Source organism: Microcaecilia unicolor, chromosome 1 (genome assembly GCF_901765095.1).
Source record: "Microcaecilia unicolor chromosome 1, aMicUni1.1, whole genome shotgun sequence".
NCBI classification, from domain to species: Eukaryota; Metazoa; Chordata; class Amphibia; order Gymnophiona; family Siphonopidae; genus Microcaecilia; species Microcaecilia unicolor.
The window spans coordinates 759841316-759862212 of NC_044031.1; the positions used below are offsets into that span (position 1 = coordinate 759841316).

General features: G+C 45.7%; 1 protein-coding gene across 1 annotated transcript in view; it reads right to left on the reverse strand.

The window, feature by feature from the left end:
• The window catches only part of SNRPA1 (small nuclear ribonucleoprotein polypeptide A'), a 44026-nt gene extending 23141 nt beyond the window's left edge, over positions 1–20885 (reverse strand). The window contains exons 1-3 of the mRNA XM_030189749.1: positions 20566–20885; positions 2038–2185; positions 910–988 (exon numbers count right to left, since the gene is read on the reverse strand). Of these exons, the coding sequence (XP_030045609.1) occupies positions 910–988; positions 2038–2185; positions 20566–20647 (309 nt within the window). The 5' untranslated portion in view covers positions 20648–20885. The remainder of the gene's footprint in view (positions 1–909; positions 989–2037; positions 2186–20565) is intronic.
• Between the last annotated feature and the right edge of the window lie 12 nt (positions 20886–20897).

A 20897-nucleotide genomic window follows, 5' to 3' on the forward strand; every position in this document is an offset into this window, starting at 1 on the left:
TGTTCTGAGCACTTGGAATGGTTCAATTAAGAAACGCAAATGTTAAATTTCATATTTTTCCTTTTTTTTTTAACTTTCTCTGCCGAGTATATTTAAATTTCTAATATTCTATTTAACTGTTAGGTCTGTGTGTGTAACTTGTCATGCTCCAAAAATTGTTTTTCAGGAAATTATTGATTTTACTAAAATGCGTTAGATTTTGCACAAAAACAGCAGGAAGTTGACATGCAGCAAGTGCAAAACTAACAGCAGCTAGTGATACGGAGTGTTACTCCATTTGTTTTACTGCTGGTTGTGAATTAACAGTCAATGATGCACGGTGCCTGCTTTCAGTTAACGCAGAAGCACTTAGTTAAGTCGTCCTGCGTTAAACACCCTGCATTTACTGCACGCGAACTGCCAAATGCCTTCCATGCCACACCCGACACAAAAAGCACTCAATGCGCTATTCACCAAATGCTAAAAGCAAAAATACCGCAAAGCCCTTTAATGCGGCTCAGGTTCCTTGTAATCTATTCTGTAGACAAAAGATGGCCCTTTAGAGTTGCTTACCTGCAAAATACAATTTAAATAATTCCCACGGGACACATCAAGACTTGTGCACATTTTCACACGAAAGTGTATTTCTGACCACTGTTTCACCTCTGTGGAGGAGAAGTGCACACGATTTTTACCTGATGTGCCATAAAGCAGGTGTGCTTTCCATTGTTGGGTAGGCAGCACTCCTGGAGTGGGGGAGTGACTGGACACATCTTATTGTAGGGACAGACATTTGCAGAAAGGATCAGATGAGTCGTTTTGCTTCTCTCTACTAGACAGTCACAATTATTTAGAACCAACTCAATGTAACTGAATTTTAATAATGAACAGAGGAAAAAGAAGAAAGAAAAAACAAACAAAAAAACTTACCAATTCCACAATACTATTGCTTGTGAGGATCAATTCTTTAAGGTTTGGCAGGACAAATTCAATTCCCTCACCTACACGACTAAAATTTTAGAAGTGTTAAAAATCTTCAAAACAACAGAAACAGACACCATAAACACCACTTAACAAAATAAAGTATCTAAGCTAGACTTTTAAAGTTTCCTGTTCAAGAGGCTGCTGAAAACCCACCTATTTGGGCTGGTCTATTCCCCTCACACTCTTCTCGACCAATAGTCTCCCTTCCCCACCCCTGCATCTCTATTCTTGTCTCTTATCATTTTCTCTTATTGTACTGTCATTTTTCCTTTTCACGTTAGCCACATTGTGCCTGTGTGTGGGAAAATGTGGGGTAGAAATGTACTATAAATAAATAAATCTTAGGGCCCTATACATTTGTATTCTTTATGCTAATGGAAGGGCACATCATTCTGCAGTCTAACAATTAAGAGCAGAGTTTGAAAAAAGTCCTCTAACACTTGTGAAGGATATACAGCATTTACACCGTAGTCCCAACTTCTACCCTTTGCAACCCATTAATTTCTTTTTTTTTAAATCTTAACAGGAGTTGGTAGCAGAATACATAGCCAGGGATCAGCCCCCCCTCCCCCATGCATGCTTCCCTTCTTCACTCTTTCTACCAACCCATATGCCCTCCCTAGCCACAGTTAGGGAAACTCCCCCATCTGTCCCTCCTGGGTCCAAGGCTCCCATTACCATATTTGCCTTAAAAAAAAAAAATTCCACTTTCACCAGGAGAGTGAGTGGACAGGTAGATTTTTCACAACCTGACTAACATAGTAGATGACGGCAGAAAAAGACCTGCACGGTCCATCCAGTCTGCCCAAGAAGATAAATTCATATGTGCTACTTTTTTTATTTGTACTGTCCTCTTCAGTGCACAGACCGTATAAGTCTGGCCAGCCCTATCCCCGCCTCCCAACCACCAACCCCGCCTCCCACCACCAGCTCTGGCACAGACTGTATAAGTCTGCCCAGCACTATCCCCGCCTCCCAACTACCAGTCCCGCCTCCCACCACCAGAATTTGTGTTTTCACAAATTTTGACAGAGCTTGTTGGCTTTGAGTTTTACAGGACCAAAAACTACTTACCATATTCTGTTATTGTTCACCAATAATGTTTTAAGTCTTTTCAATAAAGGAAACCCATCCAATTTTCTGATTTCATTATCAGAGAAATCAATAGTGTCAAACTGGTCCAGTGTGGCTCCCAAGTTTTCAATTACGGGAATCTTATACCCTGTTAAGGAAGATGAATGACCTGTATTTACCATCAATCACAACAACACTGTTTAGGATGAGATTTAGTGAAACACAAAAATTTAACTAAAACAATTCACACACAAGGAACCCAGGGATACAAGTTTACTGCTTTATTGCTCTTCCATTTCAAAGATGACAACAGTCATTCATTCACCCAAGTAGCTGTATGTATATTAGCTACTATAAATCATAGTAACATAGTAGATGACGGCAGAAAAAGACCTGCACGGTCCACCCAGTCTGCCCAACAAGATAAACTCACATGTGCTACTTTTTGTGTATACCTTACCTTGATTTGTACCTGTCCTTTTCAGGGCACAGACCGTATAAGTCTGCCCAGCACTATCCCCGCCTCCCAACCACCAGCCCCTCCTCCCACCACCGGCTCTGGCACAGACCGTATAAGTCTGCCCAGCACTATCCCCGCCTCCCAACCACCAGCCCCTCCTCCCACCACCGGCTCTGGCACAGACCGTATAAGTCTGCCCAGCACTATCCCCGCCTCCCAACCACCAGCCCCGCCTCCCACCACTGGTTCTGGCACAGACTGTATAAGTCTGCCCAGCACTAGCCACGCCTCCCAACCACCAGCCCCGCCTCTGCCATCCAATCTCCGATAAGCTCCTGAGGACCCCTTCTTTCCAAACAGGATTCCTTTATGTTTATCCCACGCATGTTTGAATTCCGTTACCATTTTCATCACCACCTCCCACAGGAGGGCATTCCAAGCATCCACCACTCTCTCTATGAAAAAATACTTCCTGACATTTTTCTTGAGTCTGCCCCCCCTTCAATCTCATTTCAATAATCACCGCACTATGCACACAAGATTTTGAAATTGTAGAGCAGCTTTTAATCCTGTTTGGATGGAAGAACTACACATTCCAAATTACAAAACTATTTTTTTGTATATATATCTTGGATAAACCTAGGTACCCTTAAATCCAGGGTTCCTTTTTTCTTGAGATGTGTATTACAGGCAGTGATAGAACTGTGTGAAGTGCAAAGAAAGAAGTATGGTAAATGGAGGGGGGGGGGGGGGGGGAAGAGGAGAGGAAAAATGGGAGGCAAAGTGACAAAACTTCAGACATGTCAGGGAAAGGAGGAAAACTAGAAATTAAATTTTAAGACCAAAAAATGCTGAGGATTGCTATGCGAGAGTGACCAGAAAATGCAGAAATGCTAAGCACATAAGTATTGCCATACTGGGACAGACCAAAGGTCCATCAAGCCCAGCAACCTGCTTCCAACACTGGCCAATCCAGGTCACAAATATCTGGCAAGATCCCAAAGAAGTACAAAACATTTTATGCTGCTTATCCCAGAAATGAGCAGTGGATTTTCCCCAAGTCCAATTTAATAATGGTCTACGGACTTCTCCTTTAGGGAGCCGTCCAAACCGTTTTAAAACTCCGCTAAGCTAACCGCCTTTACCACATTCTCTGGCAATGAATTCCAGAGTTTAATTACACGTTGAGTGAAGAAAACGTTTCTCCGATTAGTTTTAAATTTACTACTTTGTAGCTTTATCGCATGCCCTCTAGTCGCAGTATTTTTAAAAAGCATATACAGATGCTTCATGCCTACCCATGCCAATCAATTATTTTATAGACCTCTATCATATCTTCCCTTAGCTGTCTTTTCTCGAAGCTGAAGCGCCCTAGCCGCTTTAGCTTTTCCTCATAGGGAAGTCGTCTCATCCCCTTTATCATTTTTGTCGCCCTTCTCTGCACCTTTTCTAATTTCACTACATCTTTTTTGAGATGGGGTGACCAGAATTGAACACAATATTCGAGGTGCGGTCGCACCATGGAGCGATACAGAGGCATTATAACATCCTCATTTTTGTTTTCCATTCTTTTCCTAATAATACTGTAGGAGTATTTGCTGTGATCTCACCCACCCTGTGTGCATATGAGAGCACCTTTACAGACAAAATGGACGCTGCAACCTTTCACCTATATGTCTGGCTACCCACTGTGCAGAAGGCAGCATTTCAGCTTGTAAGAGATTTACTGAAGCCTGCACCACCTCCAAGGTCACTCTGCATCGGGGGAGAATGCCTGTCCCAGGGAGAGAGCTTACGAGATAAGACGGACAAAGGAAGCTTCATACAGATGCTGGGAGTACATGGGGGAATTATTTCTGATTGGCTCCCAGAAAAGGGATTGATCTGAGAAGCGGGAACAGAAGGACTAGTTCCAGAGAGGAGAGAGAAGAGAGAAGAACTAAGAAGAAGAACAGAAGAGGAGAACACTTGCATATCTGCAAGCACCTGATTTTCCTAAGAGACTTACTGATAATACCTGGCAAAGCTTTTCCCCAGGTTACAGCTGTCTAAAGGATCTATACTGCGTCTGTATCATCTGTGGCTGATCAAGACAAGTGCATCACCTGAGCTTGTGTGACCTCGCTGAGACCTTCGGCTGAGGCATTGGAAGGAATCTGATCTGGAAACCGGGACGGTGAGATCATAGTTTACTTCCTTCAGGCTGGGTTAGGTAATTAGTCTGGGCTCGGACCCATCAGATGTGTGACGTCAGGATTTATGATCTCTAGTTGCTGTTAGCCTAGTATAAGATTTGTGTGGTAATCATTAGGATCTTGGTATTGTGTTATCTGTCATTACAGATTTAGCCAATAGGATAATCATAGTTATTCTCTATTTTTGGTATCATTGTGCATGCAATCAGGAATTGCTGATGCTATAAGCTGATAAGAGTTTTCTATATTTTTGTATATAACGCTGTATAAATAAACTAATATATTCCATTGGTCTGTCCGTTATTTTCCATGCAGCTAATGTTGGGCAGAGGCCACGCCCCCTAGACATAAGCGAGTACATAGGTAGGAAATTGGCCTCTTACAAAAACATATATATAATCCCCTACAAATTGGGGGCTCGTCCGGGATGGTTAGGGCAGGAAGACAGCAGAAGTTAAAACTTTTTCTGAGTGTTTTCAGAAAGCTGGTTTGACTTTCTGTTTCTCTCTGCACGAACTGCAGTTCCACCCTAGCTGACGGCAGACTTTTGTTTATACAGCTGTGTTTTATTGCTGCAATTGGTTGACAGATTTATTACTCTGAGCTCCAAAGAAAGAAAAACTGTTTATCTAACTCTCTAAGGAAGGAAAGCAGGGTGTGTTTAGTCTTTAAAATGGCGACCGGCACTGTTGGCACATTGCCTGAAATTCTTCTGAGTGAACAGGAGAGGGGCGTGCTTAAAATACTACTGCCACTCTCTCAGAGCAAGTCTAAACCAACTCCTCCTACTGTAGAGTCTGTACGTGCTTTATTTGGTAGCAGGTCACCGAATAGCTCAGAAGCATATGCTACGGTTTTAAATACAATTATAAAAGAGAAACAGCATTTGTCACAATGGATGCTTTGTGAACTGGGCGTGTCTCTTTTGGCAGTCAAGGACTCTTTGATGAATGAGATAAGACAGATATCTGTACCGCTAACAGATCGCATAGCAGAGTTGCAGTTACATTTGTCCCAGACTAGAAAAACTGTCCAGGAGCGAGACAGTGAGTTAGCTGCATTACGAGTTGATTTAGACACTGCCAAATCTGCTTTAGCAGGGACCAATGTAAGCCCCGCCCCACCTGACTCCTCTGAAGAGATTTGTACGGAGTGCCAGACACTGTATGATAAGTGTAAAACGTTGCAGTGTGACCTAACTGATTGTGAAGCACTCAATCACACATTAAAGCAAGAAATTGCCCAGTACCTCGAGTCTTTTGATGCGGTGCAAGAGAAATTTTCTCGGGTGACGGGTGCATTACACAACCAGATTGGGGAAACAGATAAGTTGCGGACATTAAATCGGGAGCTAAAACAGGTCTCAGAAGGTGTTCAGAGTGAGTTGCGCAGGGAGCTAGTGGCCACTCAAGAACAATCTATGTCTGTGTTTCAAAATTGGCACGCAGCCAAGCTAGAGTTGGCGGTGTTAAAAGAAAAGCAGGAGACAGTCTCACTACAATTAGAATGTACAGTGAAGGACAGAGATTCATTGTCTAAAGCATTAGAGGAGTGCACTGTTAAGATTTCCACAATGCAGCAAGAGCTTACGCAAATGGCTCAGGAAGAAGTACCGTATACCTTAGAGTTCCCCGACAGTTTTGCTGTGGGTCACCTCACGCCAGCTCCCGAAATGAACCGTTACGTGAGCCGGGAGGGACCCGAGTTAAACACACCCACTGGGGGCATGGCTCCGGCTCTTTCCCGCCCCTCTGTACAATTCAGCCCCATAGTGGCTGGTGAACGAAGCAGCAGACCCGAGACAGTGCCACACCCATTGGGGGCACGGGCCCAGGGACTGCCGGCTGAAATCATCAGCTCACTTGGACAGGTGCCTAGCTCAGGGCCTCAGCCTTCGGCAGATCCATCCAGTTTTAGCAACGCACCTGCCCCGAGGTTCTCTACACCTGGTAGTGATCAGCGGCATGTCAAGCCGGAACCCAAGAAAGGAATGTCTATGGAGAGGCAGGCATATGTTATAAAGATGCTACGCACCGTAATAGCGCCTTTTAAAGAGTCTGCCTTGGTATCCATAGAAACCCATCTTAAGGCAGTGCATGAACTCCTGCAAACCATGCACGTCTCTTCTGAGAATGATATCAGAGCCCTCCTCAAATGGACCTTTAGTACCGAGTGCCATGAAGTTCTAGATTTGATCATGTCTGATAACCCTGATTTACGGTCAGTGGAGCAAGCCTTAGCAAAGCGCTACGGTCTCTTTGCCAACTCTCTGGAAGCTAAGCGTGCAGCGTATACTATTAGTTGTAAGCCGGAGGAGAGTCCGCGGGAGTGGGCCCATCGCTTGAAGCATGCATATTATCAGGGGGGGGTCCCGCCTGACTCTAAAGATCTTGAATTTGGTGATTTCAGGGAACTTTTTATACAGGGTCTGCCTGATCCGATAAAGATTCCATTGGCAGGAAAAAACGCAGAACCCTACTCCAGCCTTCTAAAGCAGGCTGAAGGAATTTTTGAAATCTGCCGCGCCAAGCCAATCGCAGAGACTCCTAAACCGGCATCCAAGAGTCGCAACAGGGTGATACCACCCGCTGTTTGTGCGGTCACTTCCACGCTTTCTCTGGAAAACAAAGCGCCGAGACCAACTACGCCGCCGGGCTCTCAGGCCCTGCCGCGGGATGCAGCGCCCCCTATTGCACAGGAGGGACAGCAACACCCTAAAAAGAAGCGGTTTAATCAAAAGAAGTGGAATGCAGAGAAGATCCGCGCTATGCAAGCTCAGCTGGACCAATTGATGGCAAGATGTTCAATCGCGGAGTCTAGCAATGTACCTAAGACACCTCCATCTCATAAAAAGGTCAAATTCCAGAAGCAGAAGGACCAGTCTTCTAGACCGCCGACCCCTCCGGGGCTGAGTGTTAAATCTGTTGAGGTGGAACAGCCATCCTCTTCGGAGGAAGAACAAGCATGACTAGACGTGGCCACAAAACCTGTTACCGCAAGCGTCCCCACTGTCCACGTGGATGCGTTGTCGCCCATCAGTGAGGAGTCCCCCGTGAACCATGCTGCGTCTCAGCCCTCGAACCCGGAAGGGCCTCTTTCAAAAGACTCATCCCAGGAAGTCAGGTATTTTCTAGGTAAGCTTATATCTAAAGGTTACAGATATACCGTGGAGTTGTTAATTCAACAAGTACTTTCCTGTGAAGGTCTCCTGGATACAGCCTCAGAGGTGACTTTGGTCACCCAGGGCCTGTTTCAGAAACTAGAGGCATCTCTAGGGGGGGGTCAGGATGTGCTGCATGTCACACCGTGCGACTTGTCACTGGTGGCCTATGGCAATCAAAGTATTGGAACTGTGGGACAGGTTTGGCTATCTTTACAGCTTGGACAGATGACCGTCAGGCACCCAGCCATCATCACTACCAGTGAGGGTGAAGAATTTCTGATTGGAAATGACCTTTTGAAGAGATTTCGGCCTGTTTTGGATTATGACGAGGAAACGATCTGGTCTAAAGTCACTCGACCCCTTAAATATGTGCGAGGGAGATACTGGCGTACAGTCAGTGATGCCAACTCTGTGGAGCTACATGACACTCCCCTGCGGACTGATCTCCGGTGTTCCGCGGATCCGCCCATGCGGGAGCCTCCTTTGACAGATGCACCAAAAGGGGGTCAGAAGCATGAAGAGCTGGTGCAACAAGCGGACCAACTAGAGATTGTTTCACAGGACTCAGCATCACTTGAAATCTCATCTCCTATCTCTGCTCCTGATTTTGCTCATCCTTGCAAGGTGACTGTCATCACCCAGAAAGGCGATGAATTCACCATACCAGTTCAAGTGGCTAACACCCAATTGCTTCAAGCTACTTTACTGTTCACTAGTGATCTCTCCTACATCAGTGACTCGTTGTACAGCCAAATTCGTAAGTCTGTACAACTTCCCTCCAGCAGATGTTCCTCTACTTCGGTACAGGTACCGGGACAAGGCTCCAAGCCGCTTGACGGAATATGTGGCCTTCCCTTGACTGTGGGAAAGAAGACATTCACTCACCACTTCTCTATTGTCCGGGGCTTGAGAGAACCCTTATGTTTGGGGTCAGATTGCCTTGTACGACTGGGAGTTTATGTGGACCTGGTGAATCTTGTCCTGTGGAGTAGAATGCAGAACAACCCAGTGGAACTTGAACCTACGGCTGTTTGTTTGAAGTCTGGACAGACCATTCCCCAGGTCTGTGAGGTAGTCTGTGACAAGGATGTAACCATTCCAGGTAGAGTACGGGATTTTTCCCTCAAGCTTCGCCTCGCTCAAGGACAACGTCTGCTGGATGATGTAGTGTTCTTTAACCCACATGCCCACTTTCGAGACCTTGGATTGGCAATTGGTGTTCTGCCATGTTTGGAGGTCACCGGTACCACCTTATACCTGTTGGTCACCAATCCACAGTCTGCTGAAGTTGAGCTATCTGCTGGAGATTCTTTTGGCTTTCTGGTTGGCCAGTCTTTCCATGATGTCGAGGTAAGTTTGCCTATCCTTGGCAGGCTGCCTTCTTCTTGGGACACCTGCCAGGGGGGGGAGACGACTGACAGTTGGTTTACCTCTCCCAGGGGCCTCATATCTCTCGAGTTTGTTTGGCCCTATGATGCGACGTGTGCTCAGGTACAGGTGGAAGATGACTTCTTGTTTCTGTCCAGGGAAATGTCTGTACCTCAGAAGCCTCGAAGGGTGAATTCTGTGGAAACCTCAACCTTGCAGGAGGACATTGAAGAACAGGTGGAAATTTCATCCAACCAACCTTTCTCAGAGTTTGATGCTATGGTGAAAGAGCAAGTGGAACAGGCTGATGCTTGTACTACTCACACAGAGAAGAGGAAGTTGACTCAGTTGTTGTACAATTACAAGGACCTTTTTGCTGTAGATTCCTATGACTGTGGACTTACGAACCTACATGTCACCAGAGTGCCTACGGAACCTGGTAGCAAGCCTGTCTTTGTGCGTCAGTATAAGATTCCAGTGGCCTCCTATGAGTCTGTACAAGAGATTCTCAACACTTTGGAGACCAGGGGTATCATCAGACAATGCAACAGCACGTACAACTCCCCTCTGTGGCCCATCTTGAAAAAGAATAACAGCTGGAGAATCGCTCTGGATTACCGTCAGTTGAATAAGCGAGTACCCTTGTCCCGGTGGCCTATGGCTCCACTGGATCAGAACCTTGCCACCATCAGGGGGGCTAAGTATTTCACCAGCCTGGATTTGGCATCAGGGTTTTGGACAGTACCAGTCCATCCCCACGATCAGCATAAACTGGCTTTTACGTTTGGGAAGAAACAGTATACATGGAACAGAACTCCCTTTGGGTTTCTCAATTCACCTGCTGAATTCAACATTTTCCTACACAAAGCCCTACCAGATGCTGAAGCTCGAGGAACAGTGGTCTATGTGGATGACATTCTGATCAAGAGTCCTACCTTTCAGGAACACCTGGAGGAGATTGAGCATGTCTTCACACAGTTGGCAGATGCTGGAGCTAAACTGACTCTTGCCAAAGGACAATGGTGCAGGAAATCACTGAATTACTTAGGGTATGAAATTTCTGCTGAGGGTCTGCGACCCCAGAAGAAGCGAGTGCAGTCTTTACAACAGTTGAAACAGCCCACCAATATCACTGAACTTCGTTCCTTTCTAGGAATTTGCAACTACTCCAGACAGTTCATAGATGAGTATGCGGAGATCACCCGACCGTTGGTCAAGTTGTTGAAGAAAGATACACCTTGGGTCTGGGGGCCAGAACAGAAATCTGCTATGCAGGAGCTGAAAGATAAGCTTAGCTGCTTCCCATGCCTCGCATACCCCGAGGGAGGTCGTGAGTTCTACGTGGACTTGGGATATTCCCAACACTCTATGAGTGCTGTCCTATATCAGAAGTATGACACGGATAAGAGGGTAGTGGCGTATGCCAGTAAAGGACTAACGGATGTGGAGAGGAAGTATTCCGACTGTGAGAAAGCACTCCTGTCTACCGTTTGGGCTTTGCAACACTTCAGAAGTTACATCCAAGGTGAGAAGCTAATCGTGGAGACTTGCCACCAGCCCATCAGTTTCTTGGGTAGTGACCGAATTAAGGCCGGTCGAGTGTCAAACAGCAAAATAGTCTCCTGGACATTGGCTCTTCAAGGCTGGCCTCTGGAGGTAAGGTATGCTCAGAAACATCGTAACGCAGTAGCCCAAGGTATGGCTGACCTACACGATTGTGCAGAACAGGATTCCATTGCAGGTATTCCCGAAGCAGATGTTCCCCCGCTAGAGAAAGAACCTCATCGACACCATTTGTATGATGAACAGACTTGTGCTACCATGCCTAAGGTCTATGTAGATGGTTGTGCTTACCGTCGTGATACAGTCAAGGAATTGGTTGCAGGAGTAGGAGTGGTATGGAATCCAACCAATCTTGACGAGACCCTGAAGCACAGCTTGGGCTCGCGAACTAATCAGTACGCTGAGATTGTGGCAGCTCTGGTGGCGGTACAGTCTGCAATTCAGAAAGGAGTCCGACAGTTGGTCATATGTACGGATTCGGACTATGTGAGACAGAATTTTGTGTCCCATTTGCCCATCTGGAAGCAGAAAAATATGTTAAATTCCAAAGGGAAACCAGTACATCATGGAAACTTGATCCGGATTTTAGATCAACTGGTAAAGGACCATGACATGACCATCTATTGGAAGAAGGTCAAGGGTCATGCAAAAGTTAACAGTCCCGACAAGCTGGGAAACGACTTGGCCGATCACCTGGCCAAGGAGGGTGCGCTTACAGGAGAATTATGGCGACCCCCAGAAGTGGAGACTGCGACTGTCCATGCTGTCACCCGACGACAGGCGAAGCAGTCCAACGACACGCCGGTGGTCCAGTGGTGCAGTGAAGTCCCATCCTTTGATCTGGTCATGGCACAGAAATCCGACCCGGTGATCGGGAGATTTTATGAGTACATATGGAATCCGCAAGACTGTTCCCTGACGGAAAAAGACAAGCAAGATGAGGAAATGAGGATCCTCTATGCCTCCCGAGAGAAGTTCAAACTTCACAAAGACCTGCTTATTCGGACGAGTAAGCATGGCATTGAGCAATGGGTGGTGCCTAAAGAATATCGAGGCATTATGTTGCAGCATGCCCATGACGAACCCTGTGCTGGACATCGAGGGGAGAATATCACCTATGAGACCCTAAAGCAAGTAGCTTATTGGCCTCACATGCGACAGGATGTACAGTTGTACACGCGAGGGTGTTTGACCTGTTGTCGTTTCCAGCCATCTTCACCATCTCACCGAGCACCACTTAGGAAGAAGGGTATCGCTATGCCCTGGTCGGATATCCAGATTGATTGGGTTGGACCTGTGGTTCGATCCACCCGAGGCAACAAGTACATGCTTACTGTCACCTGCATGTTCACTAAGTGGTTGGAGTGTCTGCCTGCACCCAACTGCACTGCAGAAACCACGGCTACCTTACTACTGAATCATGTGTTCAGCCGGTGGGGTTTGCCTATGCGAGTGGATTCAGACCAAGGTTCTCAGTTCACGGCAGAGGTGATTCAACAGATGTGGAAGATGCTTGGAGTAAAGAGTAAGTTGCACATAGCTTACCGACCTCAATCTTCGGGACAAGTGGAAAGAGCTAATCGCACCATCGTGACCATTCTGAAGAAGTATGTGTCATCCTCAGGTAAGAATTGGGACATTGTCCTACCATTGGTCCTTATGGCGATTCGTTCCACACCCCACCGTTCCACGGGAGTGTCTCCTTTTGAGATGATGACAGGTAGGGAAATGACATTACCAATTCATTTGTTGTACAGGACTAATGATGTGAACTTGTCCAGTGCTACCTCCACTCACGAATATGTCACCCATTTGCGTAAGCATTTGCAAAGTGCCTTTGCCTTTGCTCAGAAAAACTTGGAAAGTAGCGCTAGAGGTAGAAAAGCCTATTATGATCAAGGGACTACCTCTAAAGAATACCAAATTGGCGACAAGGTATTCTACTTCAATTTTGCCAGAAACAAGGTTAAAGAAAGGAAGTTTCTGCCTAGTTGGCGTGGTCCATTCCCAATAGTGGATAAAGCTTCACCTGTGGCTTACCAAATTTGCCTCAAGAAAAATACTAACGGTGAAGACACCCTTAAATGGGTCCACATCAATCAGTTGAGACCACGTCATCCCAGTCATTTGATTCCAGACGTATGTGTTGATGAAACGAACTGTACTAACACCCCAACAGCATAGTCTGTTTTCTTTGTACCTTGCAGATGCAGAAAAGAACCCTGATGATCGTGTTCCTGATCTCCGTGCTGCTGGGATCGTGGTCCAAGATGATCGAACCTGGTCCCATGTCTGGAGTTGTTCTGCAAGATACCCCTGGCTTCCTGATTACCCAGTCCCAGATTGTTCCACAGAAAGTAGTTGTGTCCCTTGACCCAATGCATGTACTACTGAAACATTTCAATATGAGTAACTTATCTCTGCCTGCTGCTACCCATGCCTGGTTTCACAATTATATGCAAAATGCCCGTGCACAAGTGAAGAACATTTTGCATCAACTGGACAAAGTCATGGTACAACCTATGCAACCTTATAATTCCAGGTCCAGATCTAAGCGTTTTCTGGGTCTTGCCGGTGGTTTGATTTTTTCGGCCATTGGTTCACTTTTTGGTATTTCCATGTCTGTTGCCAACGTAGTTTCTGTCCAAAAGCTGCAGGCCAATATACATGCCATCCAAGCAGACTTGAAAGCCATTGAGACCAAGTTGGTAGTCCAACAGAGCCAACTTGTTGCCCAGGGTAAAACTATTGCTGATACGGTCACTCTTGTGAATTTACATACACATAAGATTAGTGCTAACACAGCTGATTTGTTGACAATTAAAGGTACCATGAATGAAGACCGTGTGTTTATACAACCTGTTAAGGACCTTATTCAGGATTTATTTAGGGAAGTAGATACTAGTGTTAGTAAGCTAATGCAGGGACAGATACCTACGTACCTAATACCATCTGAGGTTGTTAAAGATGCCTTTGCCAAAGTTACCCGTTTGTCTATTGAACCGGTTCAAATTCAAATTGCATTTCATTTAGGTACTGCCCTTCCCCTTTATTTGGATATGGAGCGTATGGAAATTGCCTTCATCCTTAATTTGCCATTTATTATGCCTGAGAATGTATACCAGCTTAAACAAGTTGTAAATGTAGGTACCTGGCATGAGAATTTGTACCTTAATGTTGATACACCTAAGTATGTTGCTTACCAACAGGATGCTCCGCAACATTATTTGGTCCCTAACTTAGACCTTTGCCACAAAACTAAAGATGTTAATTGGCTATGCCCTGGTAAACCTTTCCTGAAAGACACAACAGAAGCTCTTTGTGGATTGTCCACAGAGAATGTCCAAGAGAAGTGTAAGGTTACCGTATCAAAATATGACGATTTTTCTGATACCACTGTAGCAGTACTGGATACGGTATGGTTAGTTAGCACACCTAGTACTGAACTTACTGTCACCTTTCAGAAGCATGATGTAATCAACCGTTACACTCTTCCTTGCAATGTTTGTGTGATCGCTGTACCCAAGTATGCTGTTGCCCATGTAGGAGGAGTTTCCCTGTTTTATCTTGACACAGACCCGGTTGTTTCTGAATTGGAAGTGCTTGATGTATTTCGTGGACATCCTATTGACTTTGCTATGGACCTTATACCATTTTTACAGTCCAAAGACTCTCACACTGTTGAATTATCTATTGACCATGAGACTCTCGAGGTTGCAGATTACAAACGTCGTTCATCTGATGTCATCCAGTTCCACATGTCCACTCACGTTGTCATCCCACTTTTGACCATCTCGTGGGTCATCATGCTCCTGTGTGCTGTAGTGTTTTGGAGAGACCTTCGTCATTTACGCTATCGCGTAAACACTTTGTCACCTACGGCAATGAGATTGCAAGACTTTATGTAATTACCTCTAACCAGAGTTTTGCCAACAATTTATTCCGTTTTCACTTTTCTGTACTAATATGCTTTGCTTTGCATGATGTGATTTTCATGATCTATGTGATTATGGTTCATGATTTGTTTGATTAATTTCATGTGTTAAGACTTTTGACTAACTGCACATGCGGGTTCTATTATTCAGTATTTTGCTGTATTAGCATTTGTGATTTCCTTGTGAACATTATTTTGCTTAATTGAACTGTTTTGAAGAGTGTTAGTTTGCATTAGTTAAGATTTACTTTGAAACTTTTTGTAGTTTTGACCATGAAGTTTGTACCTGAATCCTGACTGAACTGTCTGGCTTATTTTTGTAGTTAGGTTGGAGAAGGCCTTTACTCCTTTGTAGTAATTTCCATCTCCAAGGGGGGGAATCTGTAGGAGTATTTGCTGTGATCTCACCCACCCTGTGTGCATATGAGAGCACCTTTACAGACAAAATGGACGCTGCAACCTTTCACCTATATGTCTGGCTACCCACTGTGCAGAAGGCAGCATTTCAGCTTGTAAGAGATTTACTGAAGCCTGCACCACCTCCAAGGTCACTCTGCATCGGGGGAGAATGCCTGTCCCAGGGAGAGAGCTTACGAGATAAGACGGACAAAGGAAGCTTCATACAGATGCTGGGAGTACATGGGGGAATTATTTCTGATTGGCTCCCAGAAAAGGGATTGATCTGAGAAGCGGGAACAGAAGGACTAGTTCCAGAGAGGAGAGAGAAGAGAGAAGAACTAAGAAGAAGAACAGAAGAGGAGAACACTTGCATATCTGCAAGCACCTGATTTTCCTAAGAGACTTACTGATAATACCTGGCAAAGCTTTTCCCCAGGTTACAGCTGTCTAAAGGATCTATACTGCGTCTGTATCATCTGTGGCTGATCAAGACAAGTGCATCACCTGAGCTTGTGTGACCTCGCTGAGACCTTCGGCTGAGGCATTGGAAGGAATCTGATCTGGAAACCGGGACGGTGAGATCATAGTTTACTTCCTTCAGGCTGGGTTAGGTAATTAGTCTGGGCTCGGACCCATCAGATGTGTGACGTCAGGATTTATGATCTCTAGTTGCTGTTAGCCTAGTATAAGATTTGTGTGGTAATCATTAGGATCTTGGTATTGTGTTATCTGTCATTACAGATTTAGCCAATAGGATAATCATAGTTATTCTCTATTTTTGGTATCATTGTGCATGCAATCAGGAATTGCTGATGCTATAAGCTGATAAGAGTTTTCTATATTTTTGTATATAACGCTGTATAAATAAACTAATATATTCCATTGGTCTGTCCGTTATTTTCCATGCAGCTAATGTTGGGCAGAGGCCACGCCCCCTAGACATAAGCGAGTACATAGGTAGGAAATTGGCCTCTTACAAAAACATATATATAATCCCCTACAATACCTAACATTGTTCGCTTTCTTAGCCACAGCAGCACACTGAGAAGAAGGTTTCAACGTTATCATCGACGACACCTAGATCCCTTTCTTGGTCGGTGACGCCTAACGTGGAACCTTGCATAACATAGCTATATTTCAGGTTCCTCTTTCCTACATGCATAACTTTGCACTTGCTCACATTAAACGTCATTTGCCATTTAGACGCCCAGTCTCGTAAGGTCCTCTTGTAATTTTTCACAATCCTCTCGCAATTTAACAACTTTGAATAACTTTGTGTCATCAGCAAATGTAATTATCTCACTAGTTACTCCTTATCTCTAGGTCATTTAAAAATATGTTAAAAAAGCAGAGGTCCTAGCACAGACCCCTGGGGAACCTCACTAACTACCCTTCTCCATTGAGAATACTGACCATTTAACCCTACTCTCCGTTTTCTATCTTTTAACCAGTTTTTAATCCACAATAGGACAGTACCTCCTATCCCATGACTCTCCAATTTCCTCTGGAGTCTTTCATGAGGTACTTTGTTCTGTGTTCAATGAAGAAAGCCCTACAGATAAACTGCAAGGGAATATATTGGAATAGAAGAGATACCACATCACTGAAGTGCATTTATAACATAATGATCAGATCAATCGTCCATCTAGCTCAGTATCCTGCTTCCGACAGTGGCCAATCCAGGACACAAGTACCTGGCAGATACCCAACTAGTACTAACATTCCTCCAGGAACTTGTCCAAACCTTTTTTAAACCCAGATACATTAACCACTGATACATCCTCCAGCAGTGAGTACCAGAGCTTAACTATTCATTGAGTGAAAAAAATATTTCCACCTGTTTTAAAAGTATTTCCATGTAATTTAATTGAGTGTTCCCTGGTCTTTGTATTTTTTGAAAGCATGAAAAACTGACTCACTTTTACCCGTTCTACTCCACTAAGTATTTTGTAGACCTCAATCTTATCCCCCCTCAGCTTTCTTTTCCAAGCTAAAGAGCCCTAACCTCTTTAGCCTTTCCTCACATAGGAGGAGTTCCATGCCCTTTATCATTTTGGTCGCACTTTTTTGAGCCTTGTTTAATTCCGTTATAACCTTTTTGAAATATGTCGACCAGAACTGAACGCAATACTCATTCGGGTTCCAGGGCTCTGTCCTCTCCTGGTTCTCCTCCTATCTCTCCCACCGCACCTTCAGAGTATACTCTCATGGATCCTCCTCCACTCCCATCCCGCTCTCTGTTGGAGTTCCCCAGGGATCTGTCCTTAGACCCCTTCTTTTTTCAATCTACGCCTCTTCCCTGGACTCCCTGATCTCATCTCATGGTTTCCAGTATCATCTTTATGCTGATGACACCCAGCTGTATCTCTCCACACCAGACATCACCGTGGAGACCCAGGCCAAGGTATCGGCCTGCTTATCTGACATTGCTGCATGGATGTCCAACCGCCACCTGAAACTGAACATGGCCAAAACCGAGCTTATCGTCTTTCCACCAAAACCCACTTCTCCTCTTCCTCCACTTTCTATCTCAGTTGATAACACCCTCATCCTCCCCGTCTCATCTGCCCGCAACCTCGGAGTCATCTTCGACTCCTCCCTCTCCTTCTCTGCGCATATCCAGCAGACAGCCAAGATCTGTCGCTTCTTCCTCTTTAACATCAGCAAAATTCGCCCTTTCCTCTCTGAGCACACCACCCGAACTCTCATCCACGCTCTCATTACCTCTCGCCTTGACTATTGCAACCTACTTCTCACTGGCCTCCCACTTAGCCATCTATCCCCCCTTCAATCCGTTCAGAACTCTGCTGCACGTCTTATATTCCGCCTGAACCGATATACTTATATCGCCCCTCTCCTCAGGTCACTTCACTGGCTTCCAATCAGATACTGCATACAGTTCAAGCTTCTCCTTCTTACCTACAAATGCACTCAGTCTGCAGCCCCTCATTACCTCTCTACCCTCATCTCCTCTCCTCCGCTCACATGACAAATCCCTCCTCTCAGTACCCTTCTCCACCACCGCCAAGTCCAGACTCCGCCCATTCTGCCTCACCTCACCCTATGCTTGGAATAAACTTCCTGAGCCCTTACGCCAAGCCCCCTCCCTGCCCATCTTCAAATTGTTGCTCAAAGCCCACCTCTTCAATGTTGCTTTCGGCACCTAACCTTTATACCTTTCAGGAAATCTAGACTGCCCCTACTTGACTGACTGTACATTTGTCTATTAGATTGTAAGCTCTTTGAGCAGGGACTGTCCTATGTTAAATTGCACAGCGCTGCATAACCCTAGTAGCACTCTAGAAATGTTAAATAGTAGTAGTAAACTTCAGGAAATCATTCAAGACCTACCTGTTCAAAAAGGCATACCCCGCCAACCCAACATAAATGCCTGCACTCTGCAACACAACATAACCAAAGCTTGTACTGGACACTAAATAATCTTTCCTCTCTTTGATTCCCATTGTAATTGAAACATATGTTCCTTACTCAACCATAATACCACCTGTATTTGTTTCATTACCGGACTGGCGAATGCCTCTGCGGCACTATGTAAGCCACATTGAGCCTGCAAATAGGTGGGAAAGTGTGGGATACAAATGTAACAAATAAATAAACAATACAAGTCTTGTAGTCCGCAAATACCACAAGGTTCAATGCAGATAATATAGAAGCTGATCAATCATTGGGAGTTTTTCCCCTAGGTTACATAGTAACACAGTAGATGACAGCAGAAAAAGACCTGCATGCTCCATCCAGTCTGCCCAACAAGATAAACTCATGTGTGTATACCTTACCTTGATTTGTACCTGCCTTTTTCAGGGTACAGACCGTACAAGTCTGCCCAGCAGTATTTTCCGCCTCCCATCACTGGCTCTGGCACAGACCGTATAAGTCTGCCCTCCACTATCCTCGCCTCCCAACCACCAACCTCTCTTCCCCTACCTGCTCCGCCACCCAATTTTGGCTAAGCTTCTGAGGATCCATTCCTACTGCACAGGATTCCTTTATGCATATCCCACGCATGTTTGAATTTTGTTACTGTTTTCATCTCCACCACCTCCCGCGGGAGGGCATTCCAAGCATCCACCACCCTCTCCGTGAAAAAATACTTCCTGACATCTTTTTTGAGTCTGCCCCCCTTCAATCTCATTTCATGTCCTCTCGTTCTACCGCCTTCCCATCTCTGGAAAAGATTTCTTTGTGGATTAATACCTTTCAAGTATTTGAACGTGTGTATCATATCACCCCTGTTTCTCCTTTCCTCCAGGGTATACATGTTCAGGTCTGCAAGTCTCTCCTCATATGTCTTGTAACGCAAATCCCATACCATTATCGTAGCTTTTCTTTGCACCGCTTCCATTTTTGTTACATCCTTAGCAAGGTAGGGCCTCCAGGACTGAACACAATACTCCAGGTGGGGCCTCACCAACGACTTGTACAGGGGCATCAACACCCCCTTTCTTCTGCTGGTCACACCTCTCTCTATACAGCCTAGCAACCTTCTCGCTACAGCCACCGCCTTGTCACACTGTTTCGTCGCCTTCAGATCCTCGGATACTATCACCCCAAGATCCCTAACCCCCTCAGTACCTATCAGACTCTCTCCGCCTAACACATAAGTCTCTCGTGGGTTTCTACTCCCTAAATGCATCACTTTGCATTTCTTCGCATTGAATTTTAATTGCCAAACCTTAGACCATTCTTCTAGCTTCCTCAGATCCCTTTTCATGCTCTCCACTCCCTCCCGGGTGTCCACTCTGTTGCAAATCTTAGTATCATCCGCAAATAGGCAAACTTTACCTTGTAACCCTTCGGCAATGTCACTCACAAATATATTGAACAGAATCGGCCCCAGCACCGATCCCTGTGGCACTCCACTACTCACCTTTCCCTCCTCCGAGCGAACTCCATTCATCACCACCAGTGTTGCCAGGTGGGCGGTTTTCCGCGGCGGGTTGCGGTTTTTTGGGCCTCTTTTGTGTCTTTTGGGCGGTTTTTTTTGGCCGTGGGGGGCGGGGTTAGTGACGTTCTGGACGGGGCCGATGACGGGGGAGGCGGGGGCGATGACGGCGGGGGTGTCAGGGGCGGGGTTTGAGTTTGGGCGGGTTTTGGGCTCGTTTGGGTGGGAAAAAAAAATTTCCACCTGGCAACCCTGAATTCACCACCCTCTGGCGCCTGTCCGTCAACCAGTTCCTAATCCAGTTCACCACTTCGGGACCTATCTTGAAAATCTCCAGCTCTCCCCCTCTGCATGGGAGCCAACTTTTCAAAATTACTGGGGGGGGGGTACTAAGCCCAGTGGAAACAACCCCTCCCTGGACACACAGACAAGGAATTTTTCCCCAATATTGGGGGTGCTCAAACACCCACAGAGCCGGCTCCTATTCCCCTCTGAACCTATCCCATGCTGAAACTCCATTGCAACCAATAAACAAACCCTGACCTCGGAGGTCGAGCTCGCGATCTCGCACTGCGTTCGTGTACTGGGCCGCCTGCTCGATCAGCTCAGCCGTCAGCTTCACCATCTTCCTCTGAAACCCGCGTGTCGTCTGGCAACAGGGCGGCCTCGTGCCTCACCAGCCTCCTCCTTTAGGCGCTCTCTTACGACGAGCCTGCTTCCTTTGTCGCCGTTACGCACGTCTTTTGCGTCCGACACTTCACGCCAGCCTCGCAATCGTAAACGAAAAAAAAAAAAAAAACGACCTACTTTAACGCATCCAACCTCCTTTGCGGGCCCGGCCTACCTTTTTCAACGTCATCGAAGAGACACGCTGC